Source organism: Oryx dammah, unplaced genomic scaffold (genome assembly GCF_014754425.2).
Source record: "Oryx dammah isolate SB20612 unplaced genomic scaffold, SCBI_Odam_1.1 HiC_scaffold_27, whole genome shotgun sequence".
Lineage (NCBI taxonomy): Eukaryota > Metazoa > Chordata > Mammalia > Artiodactyla > Bovidae > Oryx > Oryx dammah.
In genome coordinates this window covers 72,050,784-72,068,978 of record NW_024070211.1, presented here as the reverse complement: position 1 = coordinate 72,068,978, position 18,195 = coordinate 72,050,784, and the positions used below count along the sequence as shown (strand labels likewise).

The 18,195-nt window shown below is 37.9% G+C and overlaps 2 protein-coding genes across 4 annotated transcripts in view; one reads left to right on the top strand and one right to left on the bottom strand.

The window, feature by feature from the left end:
• The window catches only part of NCKAP5 (NCK associated protein 5), a 1,043,181-nt gene that overhangs the window by 22,473 nt on the left and 1,002,513 nt on the right, over positions 1-18,195 (top strand). The gene's annotated exons all lie outside the window — the stretch shown is intronic.
• On the bottom strand, positions 5,502-7,093 carry LOC120854405 (elongation factor 1-alpha 1-like). The gene has a single exon (XM_040228413.1). The coding sequence runs from the start codon at positions 7,051-7,053 to the stop codon at positions 5,665-5,667; it is 1,389 nt and encodes a 462-aa protein (XP_040084347.1). The 5' UTR covers positions 7,054-7,093; the 3' UTR covers positions 5,502-5,664.

The following is an 18,195-nucleotide window of genomic DNA, read 5'->3' as shown; positions in this document are numbered from 1 at the left end:
CATCTGGAAATCCTTAGTTTACCTAATGCTGAATCCTAGCATGCAAGATCTTAAGCATGGCTTTACTAGCATGCAGTTGTCTGATGGGTTGAACATTCTTTATTACTACCCTTCTTGGGAATTGGGCTGAGGATTGACCTTTTCCAGTCCTGTGGCCACTACTAGGTCTTCCAGATTGCTGACATATTGAGTGAAATACTTTGATAGCATCAACCTTTAGGGTTTTGAATAGCTGTACTGGAATTCCATCGCATCTACTAGTTTTATTGACAACAGTGCTTCCTAAGTCCCACTTGACTTTGCACTCCAGAATGTCTGGCTCTGGGTGGCTGACCACACCATCATAGTTATCTGGTTCATTAATATCTGTTTTTATACAGTTCTTCTATCTCTTCTTGAACTCTTCTAAGTCTGCGAGGTCTCTACCATTTCTGTTCTTTATTGTGCCCATCTTTGGATGAAATGTTCCCTTGATATTTCCACTTTTCTTGAAGAGATCTCTAGTCTTTCCCCTTCTGTTGTTTTCCTGTATTTTTATGCACTGTTCACTGAAGAAGGCCTTCTTGTCTCTCCTTGCTATTCTTTGGAACTCTGTATTTAGTTTGATGTGTCTTTCCCTTTCTCCCTTGCTTTTTGCTTCTCTTTTTTCTTCAGCTATTTGTAAGGCCTCCTCAGATAACCACTTTGCCTCCTTACTTTTCGTTTTATTTGGGATGGTTTTGTTCACGGCCTCCTGTACAATATTACGGACCTCCATCCACAGTTCCTCAGGCGTACTATTTACTATATCTAATCCCTTGAATGTATTCATTACCTCCATAATAGCTGACATTTTTTTGATTGCTTTACCTGTTGTTATAGCTGACATTTCTTGAACACTTTACTATGTTCTTGGTACTCTGCTAAGTATATTATGTGAGTTATCTTAGTGAATCCCTAAAAGTAATCCCATGATGTAAATAGCATCGTAATCCTACCTATGGTGTGGTAATGTTGTGATTTCCATTTTATAAATAAGCCATGTTGAGACTCAAAGAAACTAACTTATTTATAACACCAGATATAAGTAGCTCCAAACCTCTGATTTTATTTATGCCGATATGGCCCCCAGAAATAGACAACCTCAAGTTTTTCTTGTAAAGGGAATAACTGGGAAGTATAGTTTCCAGAGGTCAAATACTTTCAGAAGATAAGAACATAACACATGGCTATCCTAGAGGACTGTTAAAATGGTGGCAGGATGAAAATCACATCATAAAATAGGTCCAGGAAATCCATATGAAGCCTGGCTCCACCTCTTGTTATGGTAGTGAACAAGGAGGAAAGGAAAACTGAACAGAAGCTAGAGCTCCCTGAAATGGCAGCATGTCTGAAGCTCGTTAGTTGTAGACAGTAGTAAGCCAGTGGTAAAACTCCATGCTGTGGGATGAAAGGGATGTGGTAGAGGACATTTAACAGTATCTCTGAGGTCATAACCTGAAACAAGGGATCATGGCTGGTCACAAAGTTTAAGCAACTGATACAAAAATTTGGAAACCATCTACATGTTTAATAAAAAGGGATGGCTAAAAGACATGATGGTACATTCAATTAATGGGATGCTGTCAGTCCTCACAAATGGTACTGTGGAAGAATGCTTAATGGCATTAAGTGATACTTACTACATAGCTGTAGGTGGGGAATTTTATAGCATGTTTCCCCATTGTTGTAAGCATGTTGTCATGGACATCGGTTATGTCTGTGACTGCTTGTTGTCTTATGAACAGCTCTTTTAGGTTTGAGGACATTCCCATGTTATGCCCATCTCCTTCCTGACACTGACGCCAGGATTCAAATTTCCAGCCTCCCTTGCAGCTTCTCTCCCTGAATGTGGATTGAGCTCCACCAACCAAATATACTTTGTGAGAGAAATCATTTTTGAAATGAGTAATGCATGCAAACCATTCCTGTGCAAAGCTTTTCATTTTACTAAATGGGTGATGGCAAGAATATTGAGCATTGAGTTTGGGGTTCATGGGGAAGCTGGGTTTGGAGGGAACAGCAGCAGCTTCCTCATCAGCCCAGTTCTTTAGTGTAATTTTGGGTTTGTTTCTGGCAGTTTAGCCTTAAATCTAGTTCCTAGCCCTCCCAACCATTTTGTGACTCACTCATCAAGTTTTTAAAAATAATTTGCTTCTGAATCAATCAGCATCAGTTCTAAAGTAGAGTTGATTCTAGTCTTTTGTTAGTGCTCTTTTTCTTGGTTTTCTACAAATATTCTTTCAACAGAAAATTATCAATTACTATTTGCTGAGTACTTATCCAGGTATTAAAGATACTTGATGATGCTTTTTCTATTCCCAGTCCATGTATTATATATACAGTCAGGAAAGTTTCTTTAAATAATTATTTCTTTAAATAATTTCTTTAAATAATTTTAAGGTTTTTTCTATAAGATATATGGAGATATTAATATCTTGAAGGATTGTGATGCAATTTAGCATATATTGCATAAAGCTTGTTTAAAAATTTTTATTGTAATCAACTCTGAATTAATTTCTATTGTTAAATTAGCCTATTTCCTCTGTGGCTGTTGCTCTCATCTTTTGTCCTCATTTACATAATTCTCCATTTCAATTAAGTTCTCTTTTTTTCTTTTTAAGAAAAGTAACTTGATTGTTAAATTTGCTCTATTATTACCCCTTCTTTGTAATTAAAAGGTATAGCAAAGTTTAAAAAAAGACTAAGAAAAAAATCATACATTTTGTCTTCAGGATATCCTTCAGTGCATTTTCACTGAGGGTCTGGGGAAGGTAAACTTTTTGTTTTAGTAACTCTGAAGAGTTTGTTTTTTTATGTCTTTTTCTCATGCTTGGGTTGTATTGTAGCTCAATTTGGAATTCTAGGTTCACAGTTATTACCCCTCAGTATTTTGAAGACATTATTCTCTTGTGTTCAGGGACTTACATTTGCCAACTAGAAATATGTTGTCAGGCTAGCTATTCTAACAGGCTTTCATTTGTATCTCACTGTAAAAATGATCTCTAGTAAGATTTTCTCTTTAGCTTGATGTTTGTATAGTTTTAATATTATACATGTTGATAGGAATTTACTTTTGTTTATACTGTACTTCAGTCATAAAAACACATGTTCAGTTTTGGAAACATTTTAGCCATTATTTTTTAGAATATTTGTTCTATGTTATGTTATTTTCTTTTTCTTTTTTAGGGGGGATTCCGTAGATGCATTTTAGAACATTTCAATCAATTTCGCCCATCTACAACTTTTTATTTGTGCTTCATTCAAAGTGAATTCATTAGTACAATTTTTAAATTCTTAATGCTCTCTTTGATTGTCAGGTTTTATGTGGCTTATGGTGTTTTATTTCAGACCATAGTTTTCTTTTCTAGATTTATAATCCTTCTTCATACTGACTTGTTTATGTTTTTTACTTGCCTGTTCTATATCACAATTTCTCATTCCTTTTGTTAATACTATTCCATTTTATATTTTGATTTTTACTTGTTTTCTTTAGCTTTATTGAGGTATACTTGACAAAACTGGCATTTTTTAAAGCATTCTGTATGATGTTTTGGTATAGATATACATTGTAAAATGAGCACCACAATCAAGCTAATTAACAATAACATCACCTCATATAGTTATGATTGTGTGTGTGTGTGTGTTTGGTGAGACACTCAAAATCAAATCTCCTAATAAATTTCAAGTACACAATATAGTATTACTAATTATAGTCACCCTGCTATACATTAGATCTCCAGAATTTATTCATCCTGCAGCTGAGCCTTGGTACCCTTTGATAAACAAGTTCCCATTTCCCTCATCCCCCACATCCCTGGATAGCACTATTCTACTCTCTACTTTTATGAGTTAAACTACTTTTAGATTTCTCACTTAGGTTATTTCTATATCCTGGCCATTATGAATAGTGCTGCAATGAATATGGAAGCATAGATGTCTCTTTCATATAGTGATTTTGTTTCCTTTGGATATATACCTGGGAGTGGGATTGCCGAGTCATATGGTAGTTCTATTTTTAATGTTTTGAGGAATCTCCATATTGTTTTCTAGAGTGGCTGCGCCAATCTGTGGTCCAGCCAACAGTGTTAAGGGTTACCTTTATTCTATATCGTTGTGAACACTTGTTATTTTTTGCCTTTTTGATAATACATATTTTGGGGAGGACAAGGGGAAGCTACTTTATTTTTCTTTTATTGAAGTGTAGTTGCTGTACATATTATATAAGTTACAGGTATACAGCATAGCAGGGCTTCCCTGGTGGCTCAGTGGTAAAGAATCTGCCTGCCTACCAATGCAGAAGATGTGAGTTCAGTTTCTGGGTCAGGAAGATCCCCTGGAGAAGGAAATGGCAGCCCATTCCAGTAATCTTGCCTGGAAAATCCCATGGACAGAGGAGCCTGGCAGGGTACAGTGCCTGGGTTCACAAAGAGCTGGACATGGCTAAAGTGACTAAAATGATGAAAATAATACAATACAGTAATTCACTATTTTTAAAGATTATGGCCCGTTTATAGTTATTATCAAATATTGATAATATTCCTGTGTTGTACACTATATCCTTGTAGCTTTTTTATACCTAATTGCTTGTATTTCTAAATCCCCTTATCCCTAAATTGCCCTTCCCCCTTCCCTCTCCCCACTGGTAACAACTAGTTTGTTCTCTGAATCTGAGTCTGTTTCTTTTTTGTTATACTCACTAGTTTATTTTTTTAAAAACATATATAAGTGATATCATATCATATTTCTCTGTCTCTGTCTGACTTATTTCACTTAGCATAATGCCCTCCAAGTATGTCCATGTTACTGCAAATGACGAATTTCATTCTTTTTTATATCTGACTAGTATTTCTTTATGTGTGTGTGTGTATGTGTATATATATATCACCACATCTTCATCCCTTCATCTGTTGGTGAACACTTAGGTTGCTTCTGTAGCTTGGCAATTCTAAATAATGTTGCTGTGAGCGTTGAGGTGCATTTATCTTTTCAAATTAGTGTTTTCTCCTTTTTAAGACATAGACCCAGGGGTGGAATTGTTGGGTCATGTGGTAATGCTACTTTCAGTTTTTGAGAAACCACAATGCTGTTTTCCACAGTGGCTGTGCCAATTTACATTGCTACCAACTGTGTATGAGGATTCTCTTTTCGCCACATCCTCACCAACATTTGGTATTTGTGTTCTTTTTGATGATTGTCATTCTGGCAGGTGTGAAGTGATAGCTCATTGTGGTTTTAATTTGTATTTCTCTACTGTTAGCAATGTCGAGCATCTTTTCATAGACCTGTTGGCCATCTGCTTTTTCTCTTTGGAAAAATGTGCATTCAGTTCTTCTCATTTTTTAATTGGGTTGGTTTTTTTTTTTTAATTAAACTTTTTTTAATGGGTCTCAAATTCTGTGACAGATTTTTGGTCAAGTTGTTTTCATTAAAAAGTACTGATTTTAAAAACTAATAACTTAAACTGCCACACACAAAACATGGTCCACAAAAACATTCTCCTTTCCTTCTGAAGGTTTTACGATGCATTGTTATCATTAACCAGTCTTTTACTATTAAACTTAAATGGCCAATTGAGACAAACAGTTCTGAGACTGTTCTTCCACCACTGATTAAGACTGGGGTGGCAGGTATTGAGGATAATATTCATTTAGCCTTCTGAGCTTTCTGGGCAGACTTGGTGACCTTGCCAGCTCCAGCTGCCTTCTTGTCCACTGCTTTGATGACACCCACAGCGACTGTCTGTCTCATGTCACGCACAGCAAAACAGCCCAGGGGAGGATAATCAGAGAAGCTCTTGACACACATAGGCTTGCCAGGAACCATGTCAACGATGGCAGCGTCACCATATTTCAAGAATTTGGGGCCATCTTCCATCTTTTTCCCAGAATGACTATCAATCTTCTCCTTTAGCTCAGCAAACTTGCAAGCAATATGAGCTGTGTGACAATCCAGCACAGGTGCATATCCAGCACTGATTTGGCCTGGATGGTTCAAAATAATCACCTGAGCTGTGAAGCCAGCAGCTTCCATGGGTGGATCATTTTTGCTGTCACCAGCCACATTGCCACGATGGACATCTTTGACAGACACGTTCTTGACATTGAAGCCCACACTGTCCCCAGGAAGGGCTTCACTCAGTGCTTCATGGTACATTTCTACAGACTTCACCTCAGTTGTTACATTGACTGGAACAAAGGGGACCACCATGCCAGGTTTGAGAACACCAGTCTCCACACGACCCACAGGGACAGTACCAGTACCACCAATTTTATAGACATCCTGGAGAGGCAAACGCAAGGGTTTGTCAGTTGGGCGAGTTGGTGGCAGGATGCAATCCAGAGCTTCAAGCAGGGTGGTTCCACTGGCATTGCCGTCCTTACAGGTGACTTTCCATCCCTTGAACCATGGCATATTAGTACTTGGCTCCAGCATGTTGTCACCATTCCAGCCAGAAATTGGCACAAATGCTACTGTGTCGGGGTTGTAGCCAGTTTTCTTAATGTAGGTGCTGACTTCCTTAACAATTTCCTTGTATCTCTTCTGGCTATAGGGTGGCTCAGTAGAATCCATTTTGTTAACGCCAACAATTAGTTGTTTCACACCCAGGGTGTAAGCCAGAAGGGCATGCTCACGGGTCTGCCCGTTCTTGGAGATACCGGCTTCAAATTCACCAACACCAGCAGCAACAATCAGGACAGCACAGTCAGCCTGGGATGTGCCTGTAATCATGTTTTTGATGAAGTCTCTGTGTCCTGGGGCATCAGTGATGGTAACATAGTACTTGCTGGTCTCAAATTTCCACAGGGAGATATCAATGGTGATACCACGCTCACGTTCAGCTTTCAGTTTGTCCAAGACCCAGGCATATTTGAAGGAGCCCTTTCCCATCTCGGCAGCCTCCTTCTCGAACTTTTCAATTGTTCTCTTGTTGATCCCACCACATTTGTAGATCAGATGGCCAGTCGTGGTAGACTTCCCTGAATCTACATGCCCAATGACAACGATGTTGATGTGGGTCTTCTCCTTTCCCATTTTGGCTTAGGTTTAACGGTGGTTTTCACAACACCTGTGTCCTGGTGGCAAATCCGTTGCGAAAAAGCTTTTTTTTTTTTTTTTTGATGTTGATTTGTATGAACTGCTTATATATCAGCCATATCATTTGCAAATAAAATATTTTTTCTCATTCATTAGGTCATGTATTTGTTAGCGGTTTCCTTTGCTATGCAAAAGCTTTTAAGTTTAATTAGATCCCATTTGTTTATTTTTGCTTTTATTTTCTCTACTTTAGGAGATGGATCAAAAAAAATTCTTTTGCCATGATTTATGTCAGAGTGTTCTGCCTATGTTTTGATCTAGGAGTTTCATAGTATCTCATCTTACACTTAGACCTTTAATCTATTTCTAGTGTATTTTTGTGCATGGTGTTAGAGAATTTTCTAACGTCATTCTTTTACATGTAGCTGTCCAGTTTTCCCAGCATCACTTAAGGAAGAGACTGTCTTTTCTCCATTGTATATTCTTGCCTCCACTGTCATAGACAGATTGACCATAGGTGCAAATAATATCCATTTTAATAGCTGTGAGATGGTATCTCATTGTACTTTTGATTTGCATTTTATGATAGTGATGTTGAGTGAATGTTGACATTTTAGGAATCAGCGAACTAAATGGACTGGAATGGGTGAATTTAACTCAGATGACATTATACCTACTACTGTGGGGCAAGAATCCCTTAGAAGAAATGGAGTAGCCATCACAGTCAAGAAAAGAATCCGAAATGCAGTACTTGGATGCAATCTCAAAAATGACAGAATGATCTCTGTTCGTTTCCAAGACAAACCATTCAATATCACAGTAATCCAAGTCTATGCCCTGACCAGTAATGCTGAAGAAGCTGAGGTTGAACTGTTCTATGAAGACCTACAAACCTTTTAGAACTAACATCCAAAAAAGATGTCCTTTCATTATAGGGAACTGGAATGAAAAAGGAGGAAGTCAAGAAACACCTGGAATAACAGGCAAATTTAGCCTTGGAGTACAGAATGAAGCAGGGCAAAGGCTAATAGAGTTTTGCTGAGAGAACGCACTGGTCATAGCAAACACCCTCTTCCAACAACACAAGAGAAGACTCTACACATGGACATCACCAGATGGTCAACACCGAAATCAGATTGATTATCTTCTTTGCAGCCAAAGATGGAGAAGCTCTATACAGTCAGCAAAAACAAGACCAGGAGCTGACTGTTTCTCAGATCATGAACTCCTTATTGCCAAATTCAGACTTAAATTGAAGAAAGTAGGGAAAACCACTGGACCATTCAGGTATGACCTAAATCAAACACCTAACGATTATACAGTGGAAGTGAGAAATAGATTTAAGAGACTAGATCTGATAGATAGAGTGCCTGATGAACTATGGACTGAGGTTCATGACATTGTACAGAACAGGGATCGAGACCATCCCCATGGAAAAGAAATGCAAAAAAGCAAAATGGCTGTCTGGGGAGGCCTTACAAATAGCTGTGAAAAGAAGGGAAGCTAAAAGCAAAGGAGAAAAAGAAAGATATACCCATTTGAATGCAGAGTTCCAAAGAATAGCAAGGAGAGATAAGAAAGCATTCCTCAGTGATCAGTGCAAAGAAATACAGGAAAACAATAGAATGGGAATGACTAGAGATCTCTTCAAGAAAATTAGAGATACCAAGGGATTATTTCTTGCAAAGATGGGCTAAATAAAGGACAGAAACTGTATGGACCTAACAGAACCAGAAGATATTAAGAAGAGGTGAGAAGAATACACAGAAGAATTGTACAAAAAAGATCTTCACGACCCAGATCATCACGATGGTGTGATCACTCACCTAGAGCCAGACATCTTGGAATGTGAAGTCAAGGGGGCCTTAGGAAGTATCACTACGAACAAAGCTAGTGGAGGTGATGGAATTCCAGTTGAGCTGTTTCAAATCCTAAAAGATAATGCTGTGAAAGTGCTGTACTCAATATGCCAGCAAATGTAGAAAACAGCAGTGGCCACGGGACTGAAAAAGGTCAGTTTTCACTCCAGTCCCTAAGAAAGGCAATGCCAAGGCATGATCAAACTACTACACAGTTGCACAATTGCTCTCATTTCACACACATTTGTAAAATAATGCTTAAAGTTCTCCAAGCAGGCTTCAAAAACACATGAACTGTGAAATTCCAGATGTTCAAGCTGGTTTTAGAAAAGGCAGAGGAACCAGAGATCAAATTGCCAACATCCACTGGATCATGGAAAAAGCAAGAGAGTTCCAGAAAAACATCTATTTCTGCTTTATAGACTATGCCAAAGCCTTTGACTGTGTGGATCACAAGAAACTGTGGAAAATTCTTCAAGAGATGGGAATACCAGACCACCTGACCTGCATCTTGAGAAATGTATATGCAGGTCAGGAAGCCAACAGTTAGAACTGGACATGGAACAGCTGGCTCATTCCAGATTGGAAAAGGAGTATGTCAAGGCTGTATATCACCCTGATTATTTAACTTATGCAGAGTACATCATGAGAAACACTGGGCTGGATGAAACACAAGCTGGAATCAAGATTGCAGGGAGGCATATCAATAACCTCAGATATGCAGATGACACCACCCTTATGGCAGAAAGTGAAGAACTAAAGAGCCTCTTGATGAAAGTGAAAGAGGAGAGTGAAAAAGTTGGCTTAAAGCTCAGAAAACGAAGATCATGGCATCTGGTCCCATCACTTCATGGCAAATAGATGGGAAAATAGTGGAAACCGTGTCAAACTTTATTTTTCTGGGCTCCAAAATCACTGCATATGGTGACTGCAGTCATGAAATTAAAAGATACTTACTCCTTGGAAAAAAAGTTATGACCAACCTAGTCAGCATATTAAAAAGCAGAAACAGTACTTTGTCAACAAAGGTCTGTCTAGTAAAAGCTATGGTTTTTCCAGTAGTCATGTATGGATTTGAGGGTTGGACTATAAAGAAACATAAGTGCCAAAGAATTGATTGTTTTGAACTGTGGTGTTTGAGAAGCCTCTTGAGAGTCCCTTGGACTGTAAGGAGATCCAACCAGTCCATCCTAAAGGAAATCAGTCCTGAATATTCTTTGGAAGGCCCGATGTTGAAACTGAAACTCCAATACTTTAGCCGCCTGATGCAAAGAGCTGACTCATTTGAAAAGACCCTGATCCTGGGAAAGATTGAAGGTGGGAGGGAAGGAGACGATAGAGGATGTGATTGTTGGATGGTATCACCAACTCAATGGACAAGATTTTGAGTAAATTCCAGGAGTTGGTGATGGACAGGGAGGCCTGGTGTGCTGCAGTCCATGGGGTCGCAAAGAGTTGGACACGACTGAGCAATTGAACTGAACTGAGTACCTTTTCATGTACTTGTTGGCCATATTTGCGTATCTTCTTTTGTTGTCAGTTTTAGTTTGTTTTGTTTTGTTTTGTTTTGGTCAATGAATTCTCTGTATTTTAAATTTTGTTTCTCTACTCAGTTTCCATGTATTTTGTTTTCCATTTCATCTTGAGTGTAGATTTTCCCCCATTTTCTCTCCATGCTTCTCTCTGTCTAGAGGATTAGTGGATACCTCTGGAAGACTTATAAAATACCCAATTCAAGATCAAGGTTTATGTGAGTGACTTGCTGCATCTATCAAGTAATATAAAATTGGGCACATCTCATATAAAGCTGAGCAAATAAATGACTTGGTTAAACTTTTATCTTTGAGACAGCCTGTCCTCCTGCTGTATAGATCAGCAAACTATATTATCTTAAGTCTAGGATAGCAATTTGTTTGTACCATCCTTCTTTTAAATTTGAGAAACTCTTTTTTCTGAGGGTAACATGCTGCGTTTTGGCTTCAAACTTTATAGAAATTTCTTTTTATGTTTTATTCTTTTAATTAAAAGATAATTACTTTACAATATTGTGATGATTTTTGCTATACATCAATATGAATAGGCATTAGGTATACATAGGTCCCCTCCTTGACCCACCTCTACCTCCTTCCCCATTATTTGTTCTAGGTCTGTGAAAAATACCGTTGATAGTTTGATAGGGATTGCAATGAATCTATAGATTGCTTTGAGTAGTACAGTCATTTTCACATTATTGATTCTTCCAATCCAAGAACATGGTTTATCTCTTGATATGTTTGTGTGATCAATGATTACTTTTCAACGTGTTAGAGTTTTCTGCATACAAGTCTTTTGTCTCTTTCAGTAAATTTATTCCTAAGAATTTTATTCTTTTTGTTGCAATGGTGAATGAGATTTTTTTCTTTAATTTCTCTTTCTGATTTTTCATTGTTAGTGTATAGGAATGCAAAAGATTTCTGTGTATTAAATTTATATCCTGCGACTTTACTATATTCATTGATTTGTTGTTGTTCAGTTGCTCAGTCGTGCCTGACTCTTTGTGACCTCATGTCTCCCGGAGTTTGCTCACACTCATGTCCATTGAGTCGGTGATACCATCCAATCATCTCATCCTCTGTCATCCCCTTCTCCTTCTGCCTTCAGTCTTTCCCAGCATCAGGTTTTTTTCATAATGAGTCGGCTCTTTCCATCAGGTGGCCTAAGTGTTGAAGCTTCAGCTTTAGCACCAGTCCTTCCAATGAATATTCAGGACTGATTTCCTTTAAGATTGACTGATTTGATCTCCTTGTAGTCCAAAGGACTCTCAAGAGTCTTCTTCAACACCACAGTTCAAAAACCTGAATTCTTTGTTGCTCAGCCTTCATCATGGTCCAACACTCACATCCATACATGACTATTGGAAATATCATAGCTTTGACTGGATGGACCTTTGCCACCAAAGTAATGTCTCTGCTTTTTAATATGCTGTCTAGCTTTGTCATAGTAGATAGTTTTTCTGGAATTCCCTTGCTTTTTCTGTGATCCAGTGGATGCTGGCAATTTGATTTCTGGTTCCTCTGCTTTTTTCTAAATCCAGGTTGTATATCTGAAAGTTCTCGGTTCACATACTGTTGAAGCCTGACTTGAAGTATTTTGAGCGTTACTTTGCTAGCATGTGAAATAAGTACAATTTTGCGATCATTTGAACATTTTTTGGCATTGTAGTTCTTCAGTATTGGAATGAAAACTGACCTTTTCCAGTCCTGTGGCCACTGCTGAGTTTTCTGAATTTACTAGCATATTGAGCACACCACTTTCACAGCAGCATGTTTTAGGATTTGAAATAGTTCAACTGGAATTCCATCACCTCCACTAGCTTTGTTGATAGTAATGCTTTCTAAGGCCCACTTGACTTCATACAAGATGTCTGGCTCTAGGTGAGTGATCACACCATCATGGTTATTTGGGTCATTAAGATCTTTTTTGTATAGTTCTGTGTATTCTTCTCAACTCTTCTTAATATATTCTGCTTCTGTTAGGTCCATACAGTTTCTGTCCTTTATTGTGCCTATCTTTGCATGAAATAGTTCCTTGGTATCTCTAATTTTCTTGAAAAGATCTCTAGTCTTTCCCATTCTCTTGTTTTCCTCTATTTCTTTGTATTGTTCACTTAGAAAGGCTTTCTTATCTCTCCCTGCTGTTCTTTGGAACTCTGCATTCAGATGGGTGTATCTTTCCTTTTCTCCTTTGTCTTTTTTTTTTTTTTCTTCTTTTCTCAGCTATTTTAAGGCCTCCCCAGACAACCATTTTGCCTTTTTGCATTTCTTTTTCTTGGGGATGGTCTTGATCACTGCCCTATGTACAGTGTTACAGACCTGCATCCATAGTTCTTCAGGTACTCTGTCCATCAGATCTAATCCCTTGAATCTGTTTGTCACTTCCACTGTATAATCCTAAGAGATTTGATTTAGGTCATATCTGAATGGCCTAGTGGTTTTCCCTACTTTTTTTCAATTTAAGTCTGAATTTTGCAAATCTGAGTTCATGATCTGAACCACAGTCAGCTCCTGGTCTTGTTTAGCTGACTATATAGAGCTTTTCCATCTTTATCTGATAAGAATATAATCAATCTTACTTTGGTATTGACCATCTGATGGGGTCCGTGAGTACAGTCATCTCCTGTATTGTTGGAAGAGGGTGTAAGGACCAGTGCATTCTCTTGGCAAAACTCTGTTAGCCTTTGCTCTACTTCATTTTGTACTCTAAGTCCAAACTTGCCTGTTACTCCAGGTATCTCTTGACTTCCTACTTTTGCATTCCAGTTCCCTATGGTGCTTCCCAGATGACTCAGTGATAAAGAATCAGCCGACCAATGAAGGAAGCACAGGAGACAGAGGTTTGATCCCTGAGCCCAAAAGATCCCCTGGAGAAGGAAATGGCAACTAACTCCAGAATCCTTGCATGGAAACTCTGTGGACAGAGGAGGCTGGTGAGCTGTAGTCCATAGGGTCACAAAGAGTTGGACACCATAAAGCAACTTAGCACACATGCACCCCTATGTTGAAAATGACATCTGATTTTGATGTTAGTTCTAGAAGGCCCTTAGGTCTTCATAGAATCGTTCAACTTCATCTTCTTTGGCATAGATTGGGGCATAGACCTGATATTGAGTGGGTTGCCTTGGAAATGAACAGAGATTATACTGTCATTTTTGAGATTACACATAAGTACTGTATTTGGACACTTTTGTTGACTATAAGAGCTACTCCATTTCTTCTAATGGATTCTTGCCCACAGTAGTAGATATAATGGTCATCTGAATTAAATTTACCCATTCCAGTCCATTTTAGTTCACTGATTCCTAAAATGTCAATGTTCACTCTTGCCATCTCCTGTTTGGCCACTTCCAATTTACCTTGATTTATGGACCTAATATTTCAGGCTCCTATGCAATATTGTTCTTTGTAGAATTGGGCTTTACTTTCACCACCAGACATATCCACAACTGGGCCTTGTTTCCACTTTGACTCAGCCTCTTCATTCTTTCTGGAGCTATTTCTCTGCTCTTCTCCTGTATCATATTGGATACTTATTGACTTGGGGAGTTCATCTTTCAGTATCATATCTTTTTATACTTTCCTACTGTTCATGAGGTTCTCAAGGCAAAAATACTGAAGTGGTTTGCCATTCTCTTCTTCAATGGACCACATTTTGTCAGAACTCTCCACCATGTCCATTTTATAATATACAATTTTGTACTGAAGAGATTTTAAAAAAGATAACCTATGTACACACAGTTATTTTACCTCAAAGTACTTACAAATACAGTGTAAACATTTAAGAGGCAAAACAAATTCCACTGTGGTTCAAATATTCATTGACTGGGTAATTTTCTGATAGCATCTTTAGGGTTTTCTATGTACAGAATCATGTTATCTGCAAACAGTGAGAGTTTTATTTTTTCTTTTTCAGTCTGAATATCTTCTATTTCTTTCTATTCTCTGATTACCATAGCTAGGACTTCTAAAACTATGTTGAAGAATAGTGGTGAGAGTGGGCTTCCTTGTCTTGTTCCTGAATTTATTTTTTTTAATTTTATTTTTTTACTTTACAATGCTGTATTGGTTCTGCCATACATTGACATGAATCCACCACAGGTGTACATGAGTTCCCAACCCTGAACCCCCCTCCCACCACCCTCCCCATATCATCTCTCTGGGTTATCCCAGTGCACCAGCCCCAAGCATCCTGTATCCTGTATTGAACCTAGACTAGCGATTCGTTTCTTACATGATAGTATACATGTTTCAATGCCATTCTCCCAAATCATCCCACCCTCTCCCTCTCCCACAGAGTCCAAAAGACTGTTCTTTACATCTGTGTCTCTTTTGCTGTCTCGCATATAGGGTCATCATTACCATTTTTCTAAATTCCATATATATTTGTTAGTATACTGTATTGGTGTTTTTCTTTCTGGCTTACTTCACTCTGTATAATCGGCTCCAGTTTCATCCACCTCATTAGAACTGATTCAAATGTATTCTTTTTAATGGCTGAGTAATACTCCATAGTGTATATGTACCACGGCTTTCTTATCCATTCATCTGCTGATGGACATCTAGGTTGTTTCCATGTCCTGGCTATTATAAACAGTGCTGCGATGTTGTTCCTGAATTTAGAGGAAATGCTTTCAGTTTTTCACCATTGAAGATGTATGCTGTGGATTTGTCATATATGGCCTTTATTATGTTGAGGTATGTTCCTTCTATGCCTATTTTCTGGAGAGTTTTTTTTTTTATCATAAGTGGGTGTTGAATTTTGTCACAGTCTTTCTCTTCATCTGTTGGTGATGTTTTTATCTTTCAATTTGTTAATATGGTGAATCACACTGATTAATTTGTATATATTGAGGAATCCTTGCATTCTTGGTATAAAGCCCACTTGATTATGTTGTATGATCTTTTTAATGTGTAGTTGGATTCTGTTTGCTAGAATTTTGTTGAGGATTTTTGCATCTATGTTCATCAGTGATATTGGCCTGTAATTTTCTTTCTTTTTTTTTTTAAATGGCTTCTTTGTCTGGTTTTGCCATTAGTGTGATTGTTACCTTGTAGAATGAGTTTGAGAGTTTTCCTTCCTCTGCAATTTTCTGGAAGAGTTTGAGCAGGATAGGTTTTAGCTTGTCTCTAAAGTTTTGGTAGAGTTCACCTATGAAGCCATCTGGCCCTGGACTTTTGTTTGTTGGAAGATTTTTTATTATAGTTTTCATTTCTGTGCTTGTGATTGGTCTGTTCATATTTTCTATTTCTTTCTGGTTCAGTTTTGGAAGGTTACACTTGTCTATGAATGTCTCTATTTCTTCCAAGTTGTCCATTTTATTAACATACAGTTGCTCAGAGTTTTCTCTTATGATCCTTTGTATTTCTGTGCTGTCTGTTGTAACTGTTATTTCATTTCTAATTTTATTGATTTGGTCTTCTTTTTTTTTCTTGATGAGTCTGGCTAACAGTTTGTCAATTTGATTATCTCCTCAAAGAAGCAGCTTTTAGTTTTATTGATCTTTGCTATTCTGCTTTATTGACTATGCCAAAGCCTTTGACTGTGTGGATCACAATAAACCGTGGAAAATTCTGAAAGAGATGGGAATACCAGACCATCTGACCTGCCTCTTGAGAAACCTGTATGCAGGTCAGGAAGCAACAGTTAAAACTGGACATAGAACAACAGACTGGTTCCAAATAGGAAAAGGAGTACGTCAAGCCTATATATTGTCACCCTGCTTATTTAACTTCTATGCAGAGCACATCATGAGAAACGTTGGGCTGGATGAAGCACAAGCTGGAATTAAGACTGCTGGGAGAAATATCAGTAACCTCAGATATGCAGATGGCACCACCCTTATGGCAGAAAGTGAAGAAGAACTAAAGAGCCTCTTGATGAAAGTGAAAGAGGAGAGTGAAAAAGTTGGCTTAAAGCTCAACATTCAGAAAATGAAGATCATGGCATCTGGTCCCATCACTTCATGGGAAATAGATGGGGAAACAGTGGAAACAGTGTCAGACTTTAGTTTTCTGGGCTCCAAAATCACTGCAGATGGTGATTGCAGCCATGAAATTAAAAGATGCTTACTCCTTTGAAGGAAAGTTATGACCAACCTAGACAGCATATTCAAAAGCAGAGACATTACTTTGCCAATAAAAGTCTGTCTAGTGAAGGCTATGGTTTTTCCAGTGGTCATGTATGTGAGAGTTGGTCTGTGAAGAAAGCTGAGCACTGAAGAATTGATGCTTTTGAACCGTGGTGTTGAAGACTCTTGAGAGTCTCTTGGACTGCAAGGAGATCCAACCAGTCCATCCTAAAAGAGATCAGTCCTGAGTGTTCTTTGGAAGGACTGATGCTGAAGCTGAAACTCCAATACTTTGGCCACCTCATGCAAAGAGTTGACTCATTGGAAAAGACCTTGATGCTGGGAGGGATTGGGTGCGGGAAGAGAAGGTAATGACAGAGGATGAGATGGCTGGATGGCATCACCGACTCAATGGATATGAGTTTGGATACACTCAGGGAGTTGGTGATAGACAAGGAGGCCTGGCGTGCTGCGATTCATGGGGTTGCGAAGAGTCGGACATGACTGAGCAACTGAACTGAACTGATAGTCTCTTTCATTTCTTTTTCATTTATTTCTGCTCTGATCTTTATGGTTTCTTTCCTTCTACTAGCTTTGGATATATTTTGTTCTTCTTTTTATTTGCTTAAGTGTAACATTAGGTTGTTTATTTGATGTCTTTCTTGCATATTAGGTATCAACCTCTTTCTCATTTTTGTGTGCTTCTACAACCAGAACTCAGTAGGCCCAGGATGTTAGTACATTTTCTGAGCTCAGTTTCTGGTTCATAGAGATGTTTATCTTGTTTATAGATAATATAAAATAGAGGATGTGTAAACCTACAAAAATTATGTATCTTTCCCAGCTATTAATTAACAGGAAGCTCTTACTTTGAGGTCCATTTATCTATCCATGATTGGGCTGCAGATTACCATAAATCCTTAGAAATGTGCAAAAAATTTTACACATAGTAAATGTTTGTATTTTTTCAAGGTGTTGTGTATTTAACTTCCTCTGATCCTTGAAGTTTTTAAGAGCCACTGACCTAATTTGACTCTTTCAATCTAAATACATGTTATATTTGCCAGGAAAAGACCCAGTAATCAGAATTTATCTTATTGTTCCTCCAAGATGTATAATTACATTTTTTTTAACCTTGAACAACATTAGGATAATCTTCAAAGGCAGTGGTATGGCAGCAACTTTGGAAAGGTTTGAATGGAACCCCCCAACTTAAAGCTGAAATTCAGCTTCATGTTACAATTTTATTTTTTCTTTTGGCAGTCAAAAGAAATGCTTTCTTTAATGGGAAAATGCAAATATTTAAAGCAGCAAGCTGGGAAATGAAGAGGGTATTTATTATGTGTTAGTCTCTTAACAACTGTTTTTAATGCATTATGGAAGTTAAATGCAGTTTGCTTGGTAGATAGAGAAAAATGTGTGAGTAGTAAATGTGGGAACTAAGACAATGTCATTGCTGTACATTCAGTAAGGAGTCAGTGTGTACTAGTGCAGGGTGATGGAGTCTGTTGCCGTTTATTCTAAATGATTCAGTAGCCAGGCATTCAGCTTAACTTCAATTCACACATTTTCTATACAACTGCTATGAATCTTTTCACAACGTCATTAAAAAAAATTAAAAAATAAAATTTGCAAATATTAATATATTATGCAGAACTAAAATAAAAATGAGTGCAT

What these genes read in the sequence shown, in the direction of transcription:
- LOC120854405 (XM_040228413.1), bottom strand. Translation starts at nt 7,053, where the DNA reads ATGGGAAAGGAGAAGACCCACATCAACATCGTTGTCATTGGGCATGTA.